The 25405-nt window shown below is 37.6% G+C and overlaps 1 protein-coding gene across 6 annotated transcripts in view; it reads right to left on the reverse strand.

Annotated features, from left to right (window-relative positions):
• scrib (scribble planar cell polarity protein) overlaps positions 1 to 25405 on the reverse strand; it is a 308579-nt gene that overhangs the window by 123694 nt on the left and 159480 nt on the right. For all 6 annotated transcript variants that reach the window (XM_069836394.1, XM_069836397.1, XM_069836396.1 and 3 more), the window contains exons 16-20: positions 15301 to 15482; positions 13658 to 13804; positions 9730 to 9936; positions 7825 to 7983; positions 5193 to 5273 (exon numbers count right to left, since the gene is read on the reverse strand). In XM_069836394.1, coding sequence (XP_069692495.1) covers positions 5193 to 5273; positions 7825 to 7983; positions 9730 to 9936; positions 13658 to 13804; positions 15301 to 15482 — 776 coding nt within the window. The remainder of the gene's footprint in view (positions 1 to 5192; positions 5274 to 7824; positions 7984 to 9729; positions 9937 to 13657; positions 13805 to 15300; positions 15483 to 25405) is intronic.

Genomic DNA, 25405 nt, shown 5'->3' on the forward strand with positions numbered 1-25405 from the left:
CAACTGAGCTATGCCGGGACACGATCATATTAAATAGTAATAATACATATTGGCTACTTCATAATAGCCGTGTAGTATTCAGTGAGGTGGGCGAGACCTCATACAAAATGAATATGTGATGTGTCTCAATTTACTTTAGTAAAAGAACTATTGATAGTCATAAAAATTAATCATCTTGCATTCCTGACACGTCTTCAACTTCAGTAGAACACTATTACCGTTTTTATACCTCTGAAGATAGGTCAGGTAATGCTCTTGTGTGTGTTGGGTCTCTATTAGATTTTGTTCCTTCTCCCATTTAAAACTAATAAAGATTTTTGATGATTCTTCTCAACATTATGTCTGTTCTTAGGTTTTCCTGACGAATGCATTCAGAAGCACACCAGGCCCAGGTCCTCAAACTCAACTGTTACATTTCAGAACTGCAAGCAGTTCCTTCATCAGAGTAACTAGTCTGCAGGGACTGTTACATGTGGCTGCTCCAAATAACAGTCTATCTGGCTTGCGGATGGAACCAGCATGTAGTTCCAAAACGCTGAAGATGTCAATGAAAACGGTCAAAAATTTTATTCCTTAACTATACAGAAGAACTTGGTTATAACGACATCCAAGGGACCTTAAAAATTATGTTGTTATAAACGAGTGTCGTAGTAACCGAGATCCATATTATCAGTCTAGTGATATGGAAAATGAAAAATAAAAAAACTTAATTAGACTTATTTTAGATTTATGTATTGACTTTTAAGCCTACCATGAACATAAAATACACGTAGGCCTACAATTATAAATACAGTATTCTGTATTAAAACAGTTTGGTCAGTACTCATCAAACTACTTTACTTAGAAGTGAAGTAATCAGTCATTTTACTCTGTTGTCTTCTACTTGCCCAATACACACTTTCTAGGGCTAAATTACGTTCTATGTTCATAATTTCAGTTGCAATTTCACTGCTCCCTTCCCTAGCTTCATAGAACATGTTCATAATTCTAATGACTTCTAAAGCGTCACTCACTTCTTTTAGTGCCCATACTGCGTTAAAATGCGTGCATTTAGTAAAAACTTCCTGTCGAAACTGATCTAATACCGCATGAATTCGGGCAGGTTACAATGGGGTGGGGAATTCGCCTGCATTACAGAGGTCTATGACAGAAGGAGACTGTAAAGAATTTGTCACGGTCAGATTTCAACAAAATATTTCTTAAAATACTTTGGTTCTCAGAAAATCTTATTCCAAACTGAGGTTGCAAGTGACATTATATGCGAGGTAGACGCATATGCGTTTGTCGTATTAAGCAAGGTAGGAAAGCATATGTCTTATGGGGAATTATTTGGACCACAGAATATTTGACGTTATAGGTGAGGTGTCGCAGAAAACAAGGTCGCTATAACCAAGTTCTACTGTATTTTCATTTTATTCTCTGGTGTTTAAAGATTAGCTTGCCAATAATTATTAAATGTCATGGTGTCACACCACTTTTCTTTTCATTTCCCGAAAATTAGAATTTTTTAAAATTTTATTTTTATTTTATTTTCTGATGTATAAAGATTAGGTTGCCAAAAGTTTATTTCGAAATTTCATCAGAAAGTGTTCCAAAATAATAATTATTAAATACAATGCTGCCACACCACTCTTCTTTATAATTCTAAACTTTACGCTTCATTTTCTGAAAGTTACTTTTTTTTTAAATGTACCCATAACTCCAACTGGTGAATTTTACTGGAATTCTGTGCACTGCTTAACTTTGCATATGCTTTATTTCAATGTCAAACAAATCTTCACAGCTGGTATAATTTTTAACTAGCATAAAATCTACTATTGCAAAAGAAAATAAATTTTGGAAAACTCAAGGAAAATCTTAAAAGCTAATCCAAATATCGTAGAAAAAAAAACCGACAATCAATTACTTGACTATAATTGATGTATGAGTGCAAAAAATGTAATTTAGTTTTCTTTTGTTGGTTTTTTTTTCTAATGGTATATAAGTAAAATGAAAATTACTAAAATCCCTTAAGCCATTCTTGCCCAAAACACTGGTTCAATTTTCACGAAAATGGTCATACTTGCTTCATATGTTGTTATAACATCATATCCAAATTTCATAATGTTGTGGCACAGCAATGTACTGCCCTTTCATTGACATCTCCCTTAAGTACCAGGACAAGGTGCAATACTGAAAAATCTACTTCTAATTAACAGTTAATGCTTTTCTTTTTTTTTTTTTTGTTTAGTTTTCTAACAACAATCGCTTTATGTGCAGCATACAAAACAGGAATGTACACATGTATGCAAACACAGACACACACAACCTGAACATGATTTTTTCAACTGCATGATCCAGACATACTAATATACATAAACTAAAACCAGACGGTTGCCTTGTTTTCTCAAAACTACTGACAAGTAATGTTTGGAGTGCAACAATGGGAGCAGCACAGCTTGCATAAGTGATGGAAAAAAACCACCAATATTGGTGGCACTTTCTTATACTTTTCCATCAAATGAAGTTGTCTTCAGGATATTTTTGTCTAAAAGTCCATTGCCAGGTGTGAACCTACTTACTTCAATCTCAAGTATTGCCTGTCGAAATGTCAATAAGTATAAATTTAGATATCAAAGGATGACACTATGAAAACATTTTCTAGTTTACTTTAGGATGAAATTGTGTTTCGTCATCTAGTCGTTTCTGCACTTGCCACTGGAGCCAAGTATTACAGAGTATACGTGCAAACATTTTGATGGAAATGCATACCGTACCATGTTTACTTTCCCCTTGCCCTAACAGTTCTTCTATAAATGTGTGACACAGGCTATTTTACAGTCTAATGTTTTATGAATAGGGACACTCGATTTTCGCAAATGATTTTTTCACGAATTTCTGCCAATTGAGTCATAGTTAAAAGTTTTGTAGGTATGAACAAGACTTGTTCTGTAGACACGTTTTATGATGGCGATTTGTAGCGAATTTTGCTCGTTTTTTTCCCCCATGTTCTGCGAATCTGGCAATTTTCTTAGTTAAATGTTTTTTTTATTTATGGCTATCACTGAATAGTACATTCATCGGTCACGAAATTCCATTATTTTATTTTCGACAATGAAATATTAAAAATAAATGCGAAAATGGGTTTGTTTTTCATGTTTTATTATGTGGAAGCATGGCTGCTCAGCTATAAAAAATGAAAATCTGTGTATCACACATATGCCATACTAGGTTCGTTACACACTAACACAGTAAGAAAAATCGTGTAAAAGATATTTACCACATTTTGAGCAAGAATATGCAACTAAGATTAAGGAATAATATATTTTGGTAATTTGGCAGCCAAGCAGCCTGACATAGTGTGCAAGTGAACATAAGCTTAATGTTTTTGATATTCATGTGACTCTTTTCTGCATCTAGTGTGTAACCAGCCTTATTAATACTGGGGACCCTTGTAGGGGAATGAGTGTTTTATTGGCATTTTTTGAAAGTGATTTCCAGGTTTAAATTCAATATTTCTCACGATTTACATACTACAATAACGACTTATTTGACGAATTACAGTAACTTTATTCACCGCCTTACGGTGTACCTCCTTACTGGCATTAATCGAGGTATATTTCAATAAATCTGTGAGTCAGGACATCTTTTTCTACAGTCTACACTGCTACGTCTTCTGGATGACATTCCACCACAGAAATGTGAAGAGATGCGATTTATGATGGAGCTCCTTCAGTACAGAAGCTCACCAACATCTAGATCATCATTTTCTGAACTGGTGGACTGAATGGGGAAGTTGTGTGGTTGGCCAGCAATTTAAATCTGTTGGATTTCTATTTGTGGAGACATCTCATAGAGTTAGTTCATCAACTGGAAACTACTGATGAAGCAACACTCGGCAAACAATCTGGGATGTCGCTACAACATTCAGCGGTGACACAGACGTGCGGGGAAGGTGAGAGCTTCTTGGTATTGGCACATGCTGTCGAGTTGAGGGAAGATATTTCGAACACTTTCTCTGATTCTTTTTGGAATATGATGATATAATTTTTCTAATAATTTTGTAAACTAGATACAGGATTACTACTTTCTATTAGTAATTCAGAGATTATTGTACTTTCGTATTCTTCTTGCACTTTAATATCTTTATTTTTTTCGGATAGTTTCAACCATAAAAAAATGTAACAGTGCTAGAATTTAGAACACCTTACAATACAAAATTAATGAATCTAATCCCATATATGAATGTAAAAATATATCACAAAACCTATTTGTGTTAGGTTGGATACACACACAATACCTCCACAAGCCTGGGTCTCTACATAACTGGCAGGCTCTTGTAGGAAAAACAAATCGGCTGGAAGTATTAATGAACCTAAAAACATGGTATTTTTTAATGTCTAAAAATAATTTAGAGAACTGAGAAATTTTTACACAATGTGATTCAGTATATTAATCACCAACATCTTTAAAAATATTTGCACGTATACCCCTTACATCCTGCATATTAGGGATTTAACGACAGGCAAAAAACTTCAAGCAGAGTTTTCACTGGAAGGAAATAATCAGGGGATTCTATATCACACCAAGTTTGTGGCACTTCACAGCATTCATCCGAATGTCATAAGTAGAACTGTAAACTAACTGTATTGTTTTACAATTTCTACTTCGAACTTGATGTGGCATCACTGACTAACGCCAATAGAGCCCTCTGGTATTTAAGAAAAGAAACAATGCGAAAATCCACTACTGAAATATATGGGAAGTCGAAGGGGGGAAAAAAATCATGCCCACGCATACATGCACACTCACTCACTCACTCACTCACTCACTCACTCACTCACTCATCCCCGCCCCAAGTACATATCCTTAATATGGTGTATTTGTGAAACGTAACCTGATGGCCTGAGAAGGTTCTTTCCCACAAAATCCTATTCTGCTCTGACAGTTAACATCATGCCAGCAGAGGGAGAAATGGAATTACTCAGCAACCGTAGTTGGAGTCATTAGTAACCATCCAACCAACAGTTCCTTGTTGGGCAGTCACTATATAAAGATTTTATGACAGCATCTTTTTCACAAACATACAATTACCACAAGTCCTGATAAATGGAAATAATAGGCATTCTTCAACACGGACAAGGAAGTCTGAAGCACCAAGCATGAAACAGAGGTTCAATACAGACAAGTATATAGAAATCAGCAGTACATACAGATGTCACTCTGTCTCCCACTTGTAACTTGCCATCCTTCTCTGCAGCTCCACCTTCCGTGATTCGAGAAATATAGATTGCCTGCAAGAAATTAACACAATGCGAGTTATAATTAGTATTTAAAAGAAAGTAGCTTATGTACAAAGTATCATCAAACAAACAAGGACATTACAGCCAATGCTTGAGGCAATACAGATTTTGTCCCTGTAAGCTCCTGATTCTACTAAATTTATTAAATGCTGCTGTGAAATTATCCTCAGGCATACAAGTCGTATTTTTTTAATCACGAACAACAACACGTACATTTCGCAGATTGGACAAGTTTAGGTGGATCAGAAAGTAACACACAATAATTAAAAAAAAAAAAAAAAAAGTTTAATAGGTAAACAAAAATAAAAACTACACAAATAAACTCACATCTTTTAGCTACTTTTCTACATAGGCACGAAGTTTCTCAACATATTTCTCCCATCGTGGTACCAGTTTCAGTGTACCCTGTTCATAGAAGTCCGTTCGGTTGGAGTATAGCCATATGTGGACAGTTGATTGCACTTCTGCATCGGTTGCAAAGAGATGGCCGGACAGAAAATTTCTTCATGGGACCAAACAGATGAAAGTCCGATGGTGCAAGATCTGGACTGTATGGTGATTGCTGCAGCACCTCCCAACCAAATGTATCGATTTTCTCACGAACAGAAGCCGCAACATGCGGACGAGCATTGTCATGAAGTAGTTTGACATCGTCAACATTAATGTTACGGCGTTTGTCAAGACGGGCACGACACAACTTTACCAATGTTTAAATGTTGTTGTTGTTTTCTAATGCCAGGCGTTTGACAATGAAGTCATCTGACCTCTTGCACTCCAATATTTTTCAAAGATATGATCATGGTCAGCCAATGAAGCACAGATTTTGAGGTGTTCAAATTACCTTAATGGTACTCATTTCATATTGGAGTGAAAATGGCAAGTTGTAGCCGATTTAAGTGAACACCATATTTTAACGTTTTGGTGGCTACTTCATTCACACACAACTCCCAGAATGTCTGGAGGACCACACCTGCTGTTGGTCGACGGGTCCATTGGACCTAGCTGGGAGATCTTGTTGATCACCAGCTTTCCCTCCTTAAGCCACTGGAGGACGATTTTAGTGCCATAGCAGGTCAGCACTAGGAACAGAAAAGTAGAAAGAGGAGGAAGGAAAGGGAAATGAACCCCTAGGCCTCGAATGCTCTAATGCCGTCGAGGTCGAAGAAAGTAAGAGTTCAGTCAGAGGACTGGATAGGAAAGGGTAAAGAGGGAATTAGGTATTGAATAGAGGAAAATTATACCAAATTCAGTCATTAACTCATCAAGCTGACCAGTGCTAATTGATGAGTAGCCCCTCCCTTGTAAAATTATGCTTACAACAGCTGCATCACGGGAAGATAGGGATGGGACATTGGGTATTTGTCCAGGTTGGTTCCTTAAAGCCTTCAATGGGAAGGATTAATGGCTCTCCCCCCTGTATCCGACAGATACCCTTTTGCAGCCAAATGTTTAAATGTAGGCTGCAGCAATCACAGTGGTCTCGTGTTCAGCAAAGTCCACCAACAAAACACCATGCATATCCCAAAACATTGTCACAAGCACTTTCTTAGCAGATTGCGTCACTCTGAATTGTTTCTTTGCTGGGGAAGCAGCATGTTTCCACTCCACAGAGGCCTGCTTTGTTTTGGGCGTGTAGTGGTATGCCCAGGACTCGTCACCAGTGACAATTCCTTCCAGAAAGTCACGCTCTTCTGCAGCGTAACGCCTTAAGTGGTCCAAGCATGTCATCATTCACTGGCCCTTGTGGTCGTCTGTCAAGTTCTTAGGCACCCAGCGGGCACTAACTTTATGAAATTTCAATGTGTCATGCACGATATCGTACACCACACCGTATGAAATGTTGAACTGCTGAGATAAGGTTCGTAGTTGAATCTGCCACCTCAATGCCTGTGATATTCCGCTGGGTTGCAGCAGTTATCAGCCTTCTGGAACGTGGCGAATCACAAAGGTTCTCATGGCCATCTGCAAAGAATGCACACCACCTGGAGATGTTGCTACGGTCCATACAGTCTTCCCTGTACACCCCACACATGTCCCTGTCAATTTCACTCGGATTATGTCCTTTAGTCCAAAAAAATTGCATAACACTTTGCTGCTCTTCACAAGTTGACGTCAATAACATGCGCGCCATCTTTGTTGCGTAGTTCACACTTCTCTCGCTAGAACTGCACATGCAAAACAAATTGTGTCTGTAGTGAAAACTTCAAACTATATCTCAGTGAAATGTCAACATCCCAGCTGCAATACCAATGCAGAAAAAAATTATTGTGCATTACTTTCCTATTCACCCTCGTATATTCTTAAGGTTCTCCTGCATTTATTGTTTACAATGCAGTTCTTTTAGATATTTTGAATCTTTACTAAAATTTCTACACTGTAACTAAATATTCATTCTATAACTAGAAAGTCAAATAATTATTCATGAAAGAACCTGACAATTGTGAACTCTTTCAAAAGAACTCATAATAAAGAAGAATTTACATTTGAATTTGCTTTAAAAATTAGAGGACACCTAATCTGGTGTATAGCCAAGTATGCTTACATCTGAGCTGTCCTTGTAGGACGGAGATCCCTTGCCACCAGATATGCTGAAGCCCAAGCCATTCTGGTCTCTGATCAGAGTGGTGTGCACGGTCTGCTTGCGGATCTCCACATCTTTTGTTGTTTTGATTGGCTCTGGTATCTTCTTGGCTGGAGGAGGCTGTTGGAACATTAAAATATTTTTCATCAGCTTCTATTTTATCCAGAATAATACAGAACCTTCTTAACAAAGGACATCTACAGTTGCAATGCTGGGTACTGACTCTCATAAGGACTGTCTCCCTAACAATTCTCTGAACTGTTCACTGTTTGGTTTGATCATCCCCTATCATTACTTTCTTTCTAACACAAAGTTTCGTCTTTCTCTCTACTTCAAAGGAGTTCTTTTATAAGATCTTCCAAATGAAACGCAGATCCAGACTTACACTGAAGAACAGCCTGTATCATTATACATGTGGTTACTATTTGTGTGAAGCTGCAGCCAGTCGAGCCAAGTGCTTTTATTTACTGAGAATTATTCTAACAGCGAAACCATTGTAAAGTTCAGATTATGGACAATATCACTGTTATCCAGGTGACAGTTTAGTTCAGTGAGTGAACGTTTTGCTCTGTGGTGACATTTGCTTCACCAGGTCTGGGGAGGTTAACTGTTACTACATGGCCACATTGGAATTCCTTCCATCACTTGTACACTATGCTCCTCTTAAATTCGCTTCGCCATACATTATCAGTATTCTTCACACACTGACAGATGTCCACTGAATTTATGTCTCGCTTACAGAAAAAAATCACAGCCCTTTTTGTCTACTTGGATGTATCCATGAGCCATCTTAACTGTACATGCTTGTTCTTAGCATGCAGGCTTTCACGGCCGGTGTCTAGTTGAAACAGAGGTTTCGGGCTAAGATGTCATGGTCTACTGGTGCAGATGTTACCAGATGTTTCGTCTACTACTGTGGCAGACATCTTCTTCCCCCGTCTATTCTGGGAAGTGATTGAAATCCATAAACATACCAACAATTTCAACCGTAAAGAAGAGGGCCTGAAACTTAACAACTGCTGGCAACCTGTCCTGAAACGGACTCGTATTAAACCTGTGCGCAGCGACGGTATGACAGATGGAAACCGAAATCCTGCGAGTGCAGTCCGCCACGACAATGGAACACAACAACCAGTCCAAGGCCACCGCAATCCAGCGAGCGAGGACCGCCGCGACAACGGTACGCCACGACCAGCCCAAGGCTACCGGGATCTAGCAGGTAAGGACTGCCACGGCCAGTCCAAGGTCACAAAGATCCGACGGGTGCGGACTGCCGCGACAACGGAACACCAAGTCCAATCCCCGGCTCTATAAATAAGGACAAGCAACCAGTCAAGTTATCAGTTGCTACAGGTATCCCTAGCAGAAGATAGGATACCTAACCAGTGAAGATGTCTGCCGCAGTAGTAGACGAAACGTCTGGTAACATCTGCACCAGTAGACCATGGCATCTTAGCTCGAAAGCTCCGTTTCAACTGTACATGCTCGTCTTCCAACCTCTCACGTCAGGAGCACCGAACAACTTGCACAACAGTACAGCACTACATGGACTTCTGCAGTGGTGTTGAGAAGTCAGACTATTTAGAACAAGTGACAGAGTTACAGCGCCAATCTACGTTTCATTTGAAAGTACATTATATCTTTATGTGAAGAATATTGCCTTTCTTCTCCTCTTTCAATTAAGAAATATTTTTAGAAAAAAAGAAAAAATGAACAAACAGTAATTTAGACAACAATATAAGTTTAAAATTCACACAAGATACCAATCTTATGACGAAACACAGATTGGTGAGAAAGACACAGTCAACACAGTGATTGTGCATCTGACTCCAGCAATAGATGGAATTACACTGTGTTCAACTGTACCTTTGCTTTGTGTTCGTGGTTGTGATCCCCGGCAAGCTGGCCGTTCTCTCCTTTACTGGCACTTTCGAATCCCGACGTGGTGGCGGACACGTGAGACGTGGCACTTGGCGCTCGACTGGTGCCCAGGCTGGAGCAGGCGGAGTCCAGTGCGGGCTGCCTGAAGGTGGGAGTCGAGCCAGGGGACGGAGACGATGTGATGTCAGGAAGCTGTCAGCAATGGATTGTGGGTTTACAGAGTCTATTCATATAGGGACAAAAGTACATATGCCAGTGGTGTCTTGTCTAGTTAGATCAGTCCCGTCATGCAATTGGGATAAAAACCCAATCAGTCACTACCATCTGAGCTCTCTTAACTGCAAACAGTGCCATTAATAAGGAACGGATTCCTATGTAATTAAATATTATTTTTGCATGTGATAAAACACAATTAACAAAGTTAAAAATTCCGAACATGAAGTTTCAAGTTTTATTTCACATAAAAACACATATTTTCACAAAAAAATTAAGTAAATACATATTTTCAGGAAATCTATTATAAAGACATAAATCTTGGAATTTTTTACTTAAATATTTTTTTACAAGAACTTTTAAATATTTTAAAACTAAATCAGCTATATCACTCACAAGTACGTTATCTTTTTTTAGGAATTCTTGGTTGCTTTGTGTTTCTACGTGCTGTGTGGTGTTTCCGTGATACATTTTCGTAATAGTATCGCCTCAAGTTCTGAGAACTGCTAGCCAGCATATCAGTGTTATTATTAGAGAATAAATTAACATGGACAAGGAGGAGAGATCTTGCAAAACATAATTAGGAATGTTTATTGTTGCTGAAGATGATTTCATTCCACGCTTTGTTTGTGAAACACAACAGATAAGAGCTCGGGTATGAACATTATTAAATTTAAACAAATCTCTCGCCTCTCGCTCATGTCTATCAAGTAAGGCAATATATCTTGTTGTGATTTCCTGTTATTGGGCTTCGTCAATCGATATCCATCAAGATATACTGAAAGATGGTTATTGAAAAAACGATTTGTCTTTCCTATCAGCAAATCTAAGCTTTTGTGTGACACCATAAAAAAAACTCGAAACATCCAAAAACCTGTTGTCTGAAACAGTTAGGGAGGTGCGTGCCGTGGGAATTAAACTAGACTTGCTACCAGGTTCAGAAGTACAAGTACTAAGGGACAAATTCCGGAATGTGTTTGGGAAAAACAGCGAATATAAAAAAATGTGTAAAGTTGCTCAAGTATTGGAGGATGTGCCTGTAGGTGAAATTGCCGGTGTATGTGTTTGTGACATTCCTCTCTTTAAATATGCACGTCTGATGTCCTGTGATGTGGAAAGATCGTTTTCACAGTATAAGTCGTTGTTCAGAGATAATCGGCATGCATTTGGAGATGACCTTTGTTGTTCACTGCAATTCTCGGCCAACTAGTAGCACTCAAGTGTGGTTGATGAGTACCTAGTAACATTTTTTTTCCCAAGCTAAGTAAAGTATTTTTGTCATATTAAAAAAATATATTTATTTTTTATTTCTAGCAAATATTTTCATATTTTTAGCACATAAAAAATAAATATATTTAAATTTTTAGCACATAAAAATCCGCTCCCTAGCCATTAAATTAGAAAAAGAACCAGTTGTAAATAGTCATCACAATTAATATCTGTTCCACATTTGTTGCTACATATACAGTACCTACATTTTAATATACTGGAGCTACATTTAATACACTGAAATATCATTGTAAGGCATTTGTGCAGTATTAGTACACTGCAATTTCACTACTGAAGCTGTGCGGTTATCAAAAAACTAGTTCACGAAAATTTCTCTTTATTCCATCACATTTGCTGTCATTCCATACATTTCAATGATATACGATACTACACCAGAACTGACACACAAATAACACCTGGGCACAGTATAGAGACCTAAATCATTTCGTGGGAACAAATTCTGAGTGCGCATGTCATGAAGCAGGGTGTATTATCTGGAACCTCCACCAGATGGATCTCCATCTACGACAGGCTGGCATAATTTAATATTAACTGAAAACATTCATTACTCATCTTTTAATAATTTTAAAGACATGAGGCAAAGGAATGGCAATATAAATATAATAATAATTACTTCCGTATGCAATCATCATGAAAATATTCACTAATTGACGCTAACGCTCAAGTCACTGTTTGAGGCTTATGTTGGTAAAATTGATCCAAGTACAACATAATACATCATGGTGTTCGTTGCGGTGAAGTGCGAACACAAACGTCAACAATGGATATACTAAGTATTTTGACTTCCTAGCGACATAATATTAATGATAGATAATATACATGCAAGATTATTCATATTACTGACCAATAAAATAAATAAATATTTTACTATCACTGAGAACTAGACCTTACTGAGCTTGAATTTAGTACCAACAACATCAAAGGTGCCGACAAGAGTTGTCCCTACTGATTGTTCTTATACTGTGACCTGGGTGTGAATTACAATTAATTCTTCTATTACAATATTAGTTATACAATATGAACAAAGTCTGCCTATGATGACTGTAACAGAAGAGAGTTAATTTTATGTATTAAAAAAAGTGACACACTGAAAATCTGTTTGCGATTGTTATTTTGAGCACGGTTGGAATTGTAAGGAAGTTGGGAATTTGAAATATAAGTTTGATATTTATTTTAATTTGTCTTCATACTCCCCGCATTTACTTCATAATCGCTTCCTCATTCCATGAGGCCTAGTCTGCAGACAACAATGCAGTTGATACTCGAAACGTTTCACAAAACAATATGACACCAATGAGTTGTTTGGAAATACAATGAATTATAAATAACATTATGTCATTATAGAGAAATTAATACCAGAATAAAGAGGTTTAGAATTAGACAATATTAAATTAACTTTGCCTTTATACTCTCTGCATTTATTAAACATCCCCAATTTGTGTATGGATAATTATTTTTGGTGAACTTAAAATTAAGTTGAATATTTCGTTAAGCTTTTACATTTGCTGTTCATATTCAAAGCCTGAGCACAACAGCTCAGCTCTTATCACGGACTGCTTGGCTGACGTCTTCGTGTTAACAGAAAGCTGACAAGATTCCTCAAGTGTTGAGCACATAAGCATCTGAATACAAGGATAGCTACAACTGACTCATGTTCGGGAGCCATGAACTATTCATATTAATTAAATGTGGTTATTATTTTAACACTACGTGTTGAATAAAAACTAAAATGCTACTGATGTTCAAAGTCACCTCAAATAATCCTAGGTCTGTCGCACTCTGCTTTCTATGACATCACACTTCAACTCGCACCTCTTAACGTTAATTGAGCCAGTCAGAGCAGAAGTGGAGTAAGTCAATTTTGACTTACACCACTTTTGCTCTGAACGGCTCAAATAAATAATATACAAAATACAATTCCTACTTTCTCTTTGTTTTTTTTTCTCTCTCTCAATCTCTCTGTTCTTCGTATATACATTTACAGGCAAAATATTCATGTAATTTAAATTTGTATAATAATGACCGAATCATTAGCCCAGTTTATTTTATTTTTTTTTTAGTGGATTATTTTACGACGCTTTATCAACATCTTTGGTTATTTAGCGTCTGAATGAGATGAAGGTGATAATGCAGGTGAAATGAGTCCGGGGTCCAGCACCGAAAGTTACCCAGCATTTGCTCATATATGGTTGAGGGAAAACCCTGGGAAAAAAATCAACCAGGTAACTTGCCCCGACCGGGAATCGAACCCGGGCCACCTGGTTTCGCGGCCAGACGCGCTGACCATTACTCCACAGCCTAGTTTATATGAGCTGTTCAGAGCAAAAGTGGTGTAAGTCAAAATTGACCTACACCACTTCTGCTCTGAACGGCTCAATTAATATGTAGGGGCAATGAACAATGAATTCACCTTTGTTGTAACAGGAACAAGTCTTGGGACCTCTCTGGTCACCACGAGCACCAGCTTGTAGCCTGATCTCTTCAGCACTTCCACAGCTTCGTAATGGTCGACATCCACCACAGCATGGCCATTCACTGACAGCACCTTGTCACCAACCTGGACACAAGTTGTCAACCATCACTATTTTATGAACAATATTTCTACTTGAATAAGTTCAAGGAAAAAATTATTTCGGGGCTGGGTTTCAATCCTGGGTCCCCTCGCTTTAGCACACCAATGCTCTACCGACTGAACTATCCAGGAACTACACCTGAAACTGTCCCAATTTTTCCCTTTGTATCCACACACCTCAAGTGGGCTGACAAGGAGCCAGAAACCCAACTTTGAGTGCACACAAACTCTGTCTGACTTGAACTGTGGTTTTCTGTTAACATATATATATATATATATATATATATATATATATATATATATAATGCAAATCTGGCTTTCAGGTAAAGCTCCCTGTGAAGCAGATTTGTGAAATATGTAGCTTATCAGCGGTATATGCATTGGAGGGGGAAGGGAACTGGACACCCTACCCCATTATCTCCTGGCCTAGTTGCCTCATGAGTGATGCCTTATTGGTGTTACTTATGAGGTTCAAACCTGTCTTCGGACAGTTGGCTAAACAACAACAACGATTTGCAGTCAGAATGAAGTTAAGGACTTCTGAATTTAGATCAGGGGCGATTTCTCAGGGCATGCTATGCTTGCTGCACAAGCCCAATATTTTCGTAGAATGTGTATTTCTCAAAATGGGATTACGTACATTAAAATTTATTTTGATTTTTAGAATATTGTATAGGCATAATACCATCTGCAGGTTGCACACCGCAAGTATCGCAACGCTTGCTCGTTTCTCGGAGCTACAGGGAAGACGTAGAAACAGCGAGAATATGATGCGCGCGCAAGTGCCTTCCTCCTTAGTCCGTCCTAGGCGCACATGCTTCTGTTATCTGTTGTTTGAAGCTCTGGTCCGAGAGCTACACCAACGACTATTTAACGTTACACAGAGCAGTATTGACAGCAGGAATGTGCTGTGATTTGCGAGTGCAATGTAATTGTATGAGCGGAATGCATGTGTTAGCTGCTGCATGTATTATTAATTCTTAAACATTAATTTGAAGTATTGCAATGAGTTCGGAATTGTGTGTTATTGAAACTTTATTGTTAAATCCATTTTCCCGAAGGACTATTCAAGAGAAGACAGACATTATAGAGAATATGTGCTCAATACAACAATGTGCATTGGTTGGCAGGGTCGAAAAAAACTAAATAAATTGTTTCGTTGGCCATGTTTGTTATATCATATCGAACTTCTACATCTGATAAGCGAATATGATCCAGGACTCATAATGATTTCATAATTATAAAATAAATTATTTAGGCTATGTGGGTCTGATTATTTTTATTAATTATGAATTATTATATCCTCCCATCTTTCCCTATGAATAAAAGAGCAAGCCTAACTTTTGTGACTAGCATTCGCCCTTGATTTAGATTAATGATTTTTTTTACTTATTCTCTTGCAGATTGCTATTTTCATAAAGACTAGAATAGTTCATAAACCATCAAACAAAGAAAATAAAAATTCGCAGCAATGCACGTACTCTGAGATCTGCCAAGTCTGCGGGACCACCCTCTGTCACCCTGGAGATGAAGATTCCCTCGTCATCCCCTTTGAAAGGAGTGGAGCCACGGCCCCCTGCGATGGAGAGCCCCAGTCCAGCAGCCGTCCGCTCAATCTGGATCTCATACTGCTCCTCTCTCACCTCTATGTTCGTGTCTAAGTCTGGAACAGCAGCAGCAGCAGCATTACTGAACTGCAGCTAAGACTTTGACAACATTCAAAGGATTATGTACAAAATAAAGACGTGAGTGTTTGAGTCATTTGAAATATTTATACAATAAAAATAAACGATATACATAGTGGCTAAAAAATATGCATACACTGTTTAAATGCCCATAACTTTCAAACTAATTGACGGAAATGCCTCATTTTTGGTACGTAGTTTAATAGTTTAATGTCCTCTCGTTAGGTAGCAGTTGACACATATGCGTTGTTTTGTTTTGTTGTAGTTAGATAGCAACTGCTGCCATTATTGGTTACGTGAGATGGCTGGTGCAAGGCTGACATTCGATGGAAGGAACACAGTTTTGAGGTGGTACATTAAGTACGAAAATATCAATGAGGTTCAACGCAAATGGCGAAATGAGTTCCCAACACAGCCACAGACACGTCTAAAAACTATGCGTATTCGAGACAAATTTGATGGCACAATTACAGATGAGATGTACCTGGAGAAGCTTGAGACATCCATTTTATCTGCCATCCGAGAGCTGTATGAGAACGAAAGGTATTACTTTCAACAAGATGGTGTCCCACTCCACTACCATAATCTTGTCAGGAGTATCTCAACGAAAATCTACCTGCATGATGGACAGATCGAAGAGGTGCTGTCGAGTATCCACCACGTTCCCCAGACAAACACCTCATGGGGGACATTAAAGGACGTCGTTTATCGGCAAAAACCACGCACATTGCAAGAGCTACGAGAATCCATGGTACGTTCCTGTGCAGATATCACGTTACAGTCGACAGTTCGGTGGCATCGCCTGGGTATGGATGTTAATGGTGACCACTTCGAACACCTACACCGATTTCAATACTTTGGACATTAAGCTATACTTTCACCGAAGATGAGACGTTTTCGTCAATTAATTAATTGTGAATTACAGGAACGCCACTTCTTACTTATTTCAAAATCGCTGAAATAAACTATAAAATGAAAGTATTGATTGTAATTGTGAATTAAAAACAAAAAAAATCGTGTTAGAAGATTGAATTTGTGTATTTTTGGTCCAGGGAGCATCCGTTTTTTGGTGCAAAGACAATTCGTTTGGCGTGTTTCTTAATTGAAATTATGAAATGGCATTCCTATGCTTCACATTTAATTAATAATAACAATAATAATAATAATAATAATAATAATAATAATAACCACGTGTTTACCAATGTATATAATAGATCTAGCAACAACAGTTAAAAGATTAATCAACTCAATATAATATCCCACCCACCATTTCCACGAAATTTAAAGTAATAAAAGATGGAAGTGTCTCAATGTACAACAAAATATAATCCCTGAATATCCAAGAAAAAGTGTACTTGCATCCTTTCGATTACTCACAGAGCATGACTGTTTGTCAAAACACTTGAACAAAATTGAAATCTTTTCTTCATCATTTTGTTTTGCAGTCTTGAGCACTGTACAGCCCTTTCCTCTAAACCCACTGTGTGAGAAATATTGGAGAGCAAAGAGTTAGTGGTTTTATTGCCAAGAACTCAGCATTACTTATGCCTCCTTTGGTTCACTTCATCTCGAGAATTACCACGCTGTTTATAATATACAATAGCCATGTTTAAGTGGAAATACTCTTATCTCGAAATGGTAAAAATGTCACAGTTAACAGTATCCAGCATCTGTCTTTGAGATCATTCCCTATGAGAGTATTCAAATATTCCCCATAATATTTGAAAAGAAGTTTGTGTGCACCAATGCTGAAAAATTAGCGTGACAGCTAGCAGGACGAAAGTGGAGAGGTGGGCTCTACAAAGAAGTGGGCTTGGATTTTTAAATTATGACCAGTTTCAATTAATCTTAATGTTACACTACCAAGTGGGTAATTTGCTAGGAGACGTCATTGCACTTAGATCAGTTTTACACTAAACTACGTGTATACAAGGTATACTAAAATCTTGAACTAACCTAACTTGTCACAGATTCAGGAAAGATCAGGTTTGGTTAGTTTAGGATTTTAGTATAACTTGCATAGGGGACATAAAGTTTAAGTTTAGTGTAAAAGTGGTCTATGTGCAACGTCTGCTAGCAAATTACTATAATTTTAGGTATTAGTGTAATTTATTGAGAAGCTTAACTTATAACGAACACGCACTTTGAAGGCAAATGTCAGATCTGCAACTTATCAAATTATGACCTTTTTTAACACGAACTACATAGTGTACCTACAAATGAAATTGTATCTACTTAACCTGTGACGATCATACTTGCTGCATAACGTCATCAAGTGTAGCACTTCTGTTAAACATTCTTTATAATAAAATATGCTGCCAATTCAATCGATATTGACTTCAAATTCTCCTTCTGCTACTTTCACTGGAGAAGTAGGTCAACAATGAGCACTGAATAACGTCGTCAACTGTTCCTATTGTACACACAGTATGAGCTCCTCACTACGGCAATGATGTCACACAACCCACTGTTTGACATCTGCCAGGGTCCCTCCCGCGTACGTGCTTGTGCAATCACAACCTCTGACCAAAACAAGCGATGACTCAGCCATGGTCACGCCTTTGAACTTCACGTGTCCACTTTCACTACTCCAGTAAACAAGCGCTGGAACTGGACGCAGTTTATACTGCCAGTAAGGCATGTCAGACATCATACGGAACTTAATCAGTCCCTCTGTCTCACCTCTATTCATTTTAGAGGCCCACACAAAAGGGTATTAAAAAAAATGTGAATTTCCAAATATAGAAGTAACTCCTAAAGAATTTGCGTAACACGCGGTCTTATGAGATATCACAGACGTGAATTATAAATTTAGGTAGGTATAGCTCGCGCAAGAAACGATTACCGAAAACAAATGGTGGCGTTGCTGTCTGTTATGACGTGTGTATATAGCCACGCCGAGGGAGGAGAGGTACGAGCCGATGGAAGTACTGTCTCTTCCAAGAAGATGAACAAATGAGGACATCGCTGTGGAAATAAAGAACGTAGCAAGAGAAAAATTCGAAGCTAATTAAACGCGCAACATATGTTTACGAATGAAATAATAATACCGTGCGATACAAGACACGCATTGACATGCATTGGAACAAATAAAGACGTAATGTAACGATCACAACGCAAGACTGATTCTATCGATGTCATTTTCTCTTCCGACTGTACTCTTGAATATCATTCAAGTTATATCGTGACCTTTCCTTTCGCCCGCTCTTCCTTATCGCAGTGTTTGATTCGCATTCCTCCCGTCGGTAATCCATGCTTGCGACACCTATACTAATTACTGAATTTCTACAACCTGCAAGGTGCGCGCGCACACACACAATGTACATATAGACAGACTTACACACAGTATCATAGAACTGATATAGTGACATACGTAAATATGATATTGTAGTAAATATCTGAAGCAAGGAGATGCACCATCACCTTTACTTTTTAACTTTGCTCTAGAGTATGTCATTAGGAAAGTCCAGGATAACAGAGAGGGTTTGGAATTGAACGGGTTACATCAGCTGCTTGTCTATGCGGATGACATGAATACGTTAGGAGAAAATCCACAAACGATTAGGGAAAACACGGAAATTTTACTGGAAGCAAGTAAAGAGGTAGGTTTGGAAGTAAATCCCGAAAAGACAAAGTATATGATTATGTCTCGTGACCAGAATATTGTACGAAATGGAAATATAAAAATTGGAAATTTATCTTTTGAAGAGGTGGAAAAATTCAAATATCTGGGCGCAACAGTAACAAATATAAATGATACTCTGGAAGAAATTAAACACAGAATAAATATGGGGAATGCCTGTTATTATTCGGTTGAGAAGCTTTTATCATCTAGTCTGCTGTCAAAAAATCTGAAAGTTAGAATTTATAAAACAGTTATATTATCGGTTGTTCTTTATGGTTGTGAAACTTGGACTCTCACTTTGAGAGAGGAACATAGGTTAAGGGTGTTTGAGAATAAGGTGCTTAGAAAAATATTTGGGGCTAAGAGGGATGACGTTACAGGAGAATGGAGAAAGTTACACAACACAGAACTGCACGCATTGTATTCTTCACCTGACATAATCAGGAACATTAAATCCAGACGTTTGAGATGGGCAGGGCATGTAGCACGTATGGGCGAATCCAGAAATGCATATAGAGTGTTAGTTGGGAGGCGGAGACGTAGATAGGAAGATAATATTAAAATGGATTTGAGGGAGGTGGGATATGATGATAGAGACTGGATTAATCTTGCTCAGGATAGGGACCAATGGCGGGCTTATGTGAGGGCGGCAATGAACCTCCGGGTTCCTTAAAAGCCAGTAAGTAAGTAAGTAAGTAAAAACAACATAGTCATATAACGAGAGTCTTCTCTCTCTCTCTCTCGCTCTCTCTCTCACACACACAGAAACGCACGCGTGCGCACACATTCTTTTTCATCGAACTGACTCTGGTGAGGTATGTAAGATAATAAATATTATTCATGCACTCATTCATAGTTTTCTACCCAAGGGTAGGTCTTCTACTGCAAACCCGACATTCTCAAATCTTCTCTCTTTTCCACCTTCCTCTGAAGGTAGGCACTCACTCACTAGAACAGATTCGATCGGCGTGTTCGGATTTTAATTCTTTGCATTATTTTAAATGGAGCATCGCCCACTTGGCCGTACCGCCTCTGTCCGCTTGACCGGATTCCATCCAGAATTCTGGCTAGAGAACTCCGTAGGGTCCAAGATCGAAATAAGAAAGATCCAGCATATAGTTATGAGATGGAACTCCAAACTTTAGATGATGAGCCGCTTACTTGAAATGAAAGCTGAACTGGTGTTGTCAGAAATGCTAAATACTCCTAGGACGCTAACAGGTCCGTATTTGGAAATCTCTTTACATGGATCAGGTTAGAAAGATTCGCTGGGTAGGTCTCAATTTTAAAATGTATGTAATGTTTAACATTAAGAGCCGCGGATGTGATACTTTTACTTGCTGTCAACAATAAATTGTTACCATTCAAATACACATTGACGATAATCAGCGATGCCATTGTTTTCGTAGTATTAAAATTACGCAAAACATTTGATACGATTTCTTTTTAACTGTTTTAGTGCTATTGTTCTATAAAAAAAAGTCTTGAAATTTCTATACAACGTAAAAAAAACATGCACGCACACGCACACGCACACGCACACACACAACCCCCCCCCCCCGCGCGTAATATTTAAAAGACCACTTGAGTTATATTTTACTGTTTAGATCAAAATATTGAGTTTCAGAATGAAACTAAAGAATCGTGTGGTAATAATATAATTACAACTATCCTTAAGTTTATATCAGCTTACATTTTTATTACAGGGGAAGAGTGGCGCGTTTTTGAAGAGGCAGTTCAAATACTGACACCCTTTAACACAATGATCACAATCCTGTCCGGTGAAGAATCTGAATAAATTATTTTTGACAGTAAACTTTAACCCAGTGATACCACACGTTTCGTTTGTTCCATTCTGAAACTCTCTTAATATATTTTACTTTAAACTAAATCGATTAGAATAATAAATGACAAAAACTGTTTGCGAATGAACGAGTGTTTCCAGGAGAACTATAAATGTTTACATTAACTACTGAAAAGCTTTACTTCTGTATTAGTTGTGGAGTTAGTTTTAACGCTATTAATTTGATCAATGACATAAAACTAATACGTCTTTCCACACATATTATGAATTTCAAAACTAGAAAAAAATCTGTCAGCTAAAGTAGCACTTCAAGCAACACAAGAAAAAATGAGCCGAAGAAAGAGAGAGAGATTAACATAAAGGAGAGAATACACAACAAATTACAACTTATTTTAAAAGATACGCGGACATCAGCGGACTCGAATCACTACCTGATCTGATTAAAGGAATGCTCAAAGGGAAGTGTATGTCTGCGCCACAGCACATATACAACCTGCGCGGCATCAATCGGAGTAAACCGGAGTTCTCTGATTGAAAGCATGCAAACAACTGCTCTGGAGAAAACCTAATCATAAGCAGCACTACATTGTGGGCAGTAATTGTGTGAAGTTTGTGTTATTTTTACATTTTCAAGTAGCCTACATCAATTTCAGTTTTCAGCACAGAAGAAGTTCAGTGGAATGCAGAAACAAAACCTGTCTAAAGCATTCTTATAAAAGCAGTGGATTAAAGAATAAAACCTGTCTAAAGCATTCTTATACAAGCAATGGATTAAGGAATAAAACCTGTGTAAAGCATTCTTATAGAAGCAGTGGATTAAGGAATTTCAGTGGAATGCAGAAACAAAACCTGTCTAAAGCATTCTTATAAAAGCAGTGGATTAAGGAATAAAATCTGTCTAAACCATTCTTATACAAGCAGTGGATTTAAGGAATTTCAGTGGAATGCAGAAACAAAACCTGTCTAAAGCATTCTTATAAAAGCAGTGGATTAAAGAATAAAACCTGTCTAAAGCATTCTTATAAAAGCAGTGGATTAAGGAATAAAACCTGTCTAAAGCATTCTTATAAAAACAGTGGATTAAGGAATAAAATCTGTCTAAACCATTCTTATACAAGCAGTGGATTTAAGGAATTTCAGTGGAATGCAGAAACAAAACCTGTCTAAAGCATTCTTATACAAGCAGTAGATTAAGGAATTTCAGTGGAATGCAGAAACAAAACCTGTCTAAAGCATTCTTATAAAAGCAGTGGATTAAGGAATAAAACCTCTCTAAACCATTCTTATACAAGCAATGGATTAAGGAATAAAACCTCTCTAAACCATTCTTATACAAGCAATGGATTAAGGAATAAAACCTCTCTAAACCATTCTTATACAAGCAATGGATTAAGGAATAAAACCTCTCTAAACCATTCTTATACAAGCAATGGATTAAGGAATAAAACCTCTCTAAACCATTCTTATACAAGCAGTGGATTAAGGAATTTCTGTGCTACAGCCACAGGTGACACCAGCAGATATAACTTCTTTCATATACTGTCCCATTACCTCATGCGAGGTTGAGATGTTTTTCTCTCAGTTGACTGAGACAAGGCATCAATTCACGACAGAAAATTTGGATGAATACCTACACTGTAATACATTGTAACATGCCTGCAGAGTTAATTTAGGATGTCAAGGTTTAGTACCGGTATGATTTTTAATGGTTCCATTTAAAATTTTTTTTTGCGATGTTAAGAGGGGTATTGTATTGTATTGTATTTATTAACATTCCATGGTATTCATACATTGCTTACAGCTAGAATATGGAACAAGTCAAAAAACTTAAAACTATTATAAAATCTTAATTTATAGTCACAGTCTAGATGAAATATATACACACGAGATTTACAATATAGTCTACTAGTACAACACATAGTTTTAGTATCAATTTCATGAAGTGTTATTGAATGTCATGAATTCACCTACAGAATAGAAGGCGTGAGAAATTAGGTACTTCTTTAATTTGGCCCTAAATAATTTTATGTTTTGAGTTTCATTTTTTATATCGATGATATCGGGGTCATGGGTGAAATTTCTATTTTCTACAATTTTTAAGATAGAGAGACTTCATATGTTGTACACTTCATCCACTTGCTATAAGTATTCGTGCACATAAGTTTCATTATGATCAGATGAATGGTTTTTAAGTTATTCAAATTTAAAGAAAAGAAATTTGCATATTTTCAAAATCTATCTGCTCTTACAAAAATCAAGTTTCATAGAGAATCTTTTTTTTTTTTATTTGCAACATCTCTGATGAGATTACAAAAGAACTAAGCATCCAGAATTTTAAATTTACATCTACAAAGGAGAGAAAAATTTTTAAGTACCTATATGCAACTACAATTTTTGGTGTCCACTAAATATGTTCTACTTTTTAATCTCGAAAATATTTAGTTTATCAGAGAAATGATATTGCATTTCGTTAAATATAGTACAAATAACAAGCAGTAAACATTTCATGCTACTAGCATCAAAATTGTAAGAGCTTTTACACTTTGAATATGACGAAATGTGCTGAAAAAAAGTGTGAGAAAACAGCTTATAAAGTTTGCATGGAATTCAAATTCAAGAATGCACCCATTTAAATATTACGTAATTTTTATGCTTCCAAGCACCGTAGAGCACTGAAACTGTTCAACATACAAATAAGAGATTGCTGATGCACTAAAGAGAGAGACAGGAAAACGAAAATGCGATTTTGGCTGAAAATGGCCAAAATTTCACCCGTTTCCCTCCAAAAGAAATTTAGCATCAAAACCTAGACTGCCTATTAAAGTGTCTATTTTTACATTTGTAATGCTTTTTCAGGCTATTTCCGATTCTCGAAAGTTCTAAACTTCGTAATGTTCAACATAATGGCTATGGTATTTGTTTTCAAGTGCTTTAAAAATATAGAGAAAAAAATCTCTCTCTCTCTCCCCCCCCTCTCTCTCTCCATTCACTCACACATGTACACATGGCTGCAAAAGGGTATCTGTCGGATACAGTGGGGGAGAGCCATTAATCCTTCCCATTGAAGGCCTTAAGGAACCAACATGGACAAATACCCAATGTCCCATCCCTACCTTCCCATGGTGCAGCTGTTAGTAAGCATAATTTTACGAGCTGAACTAAAGGGAGGGGCTACTCATCAATTAGCACTGGTCAGCTTGATGAGTTAATGACCGAATTTGGTATAATTTTCCTCTATTCAATACCTAATTCCCTCTTTACCCTTTCCTATCCAGTCCTCTGACTGAACTCTTACTTTCTTCGACCCTGACGGCATTAGAGCATTCGAGGCCTAGGGGTTCATTTCCCTTTCCTTCCTCCTCTTTCTACTTTTCTGTTCCTAGTGCTGACCTGCTATGGCACTAAAATCGTCCTCCAGTGGCTTAAGGAGGGAAAGCTGGTGATCAACAAGATCTCCCAGCTAGGTCCAATGGACCCGTCGACCAACAGCAGGTGTGGTCCTCCAGACATTCTGGGGGTTGTGTGTGAATGAAGTAGCCACCAAAACGTTAAAATATGGTGTTCACTTAAATCGGCTACAACTTGCCATTTTCACTCCAATATGAAATGAGTACCATTAAGGTAAAATTATCCGGAGGTAAAATAGTCCCCCAATTGGATCTCCAGGCGGGGACTACTTTAATGGTACAGAATCAACTAAACATCTTACAATGGAATGCTGGCGGTGTAACCAAGAAATGGATTCGGAACACCTCAAAATCTGTGCTTCAGTCGCTGACGATGATAATACTTACTTACTTACTGGCTTTTAAGGAACCCGGAGGTTCATTGCCACCCTCACATAAGCCCGCCATTGGTCCCTATCCTGAGCAAGATTAATCCATTCTCTATCATCATATCCCACCTCCCTCAAATCCATTTTAATATTATCTTCCCATCTACGTCTCGGCCTCCCTAAAGGTCTTTTTCCCTCCGGCCTCACAACTAACACTCTATATGCATTTCTGGATTCGCCCATACGTGCTACATGCCCTGCCCATCTCAAACGTCTGGATTTAATGTTCCTTATTATGTCAGGTGAAGAATACAATGCGTGCAGTTCTGTGTTGTGTAACTTTCTCCATTCTCCTGCAACTTCATCCCTCTTAGCCCCAAATATTTTCCTAAGCACCTTATTCTCAAACACCCTAACCTATGTTCCTCTCTCAAAGTAAGAGTCCAAGTTTCACAACCATAAAGAACAACCGGTAATATAACTGTTTTATAAATTCTAACTTTCAGATTTTTTGACAGCAGACTAGATGATAAAAGCTTCTCAACCGAATAATAACAGGCATTTCCCATATTTATTCTGTGTTTAATCTCCTCCCGAGTATCATTTATATTTGTTACTGTTGCTCCAAGATATTTGAATTTTTCTACCTCTTCAAAAGATAAATTTCTAATTTTTATATTTCCATTTCGTACAATAT

Source organism: Periplaneta americana, chromosome 9 (genome assembly GCF_040183065.1).
Source record: "Periplaneta americana isolate PAMFEO1 chromosome 9, P.americana_PAMFEO1_priV1, whole genome shotgun sequence".
Lineage (NCBI taxonomy): Eukaryota > Metazoa > Arthropoda > Insecta > Blattodea > Blattidae > Periplaneta > Periplaneta americana.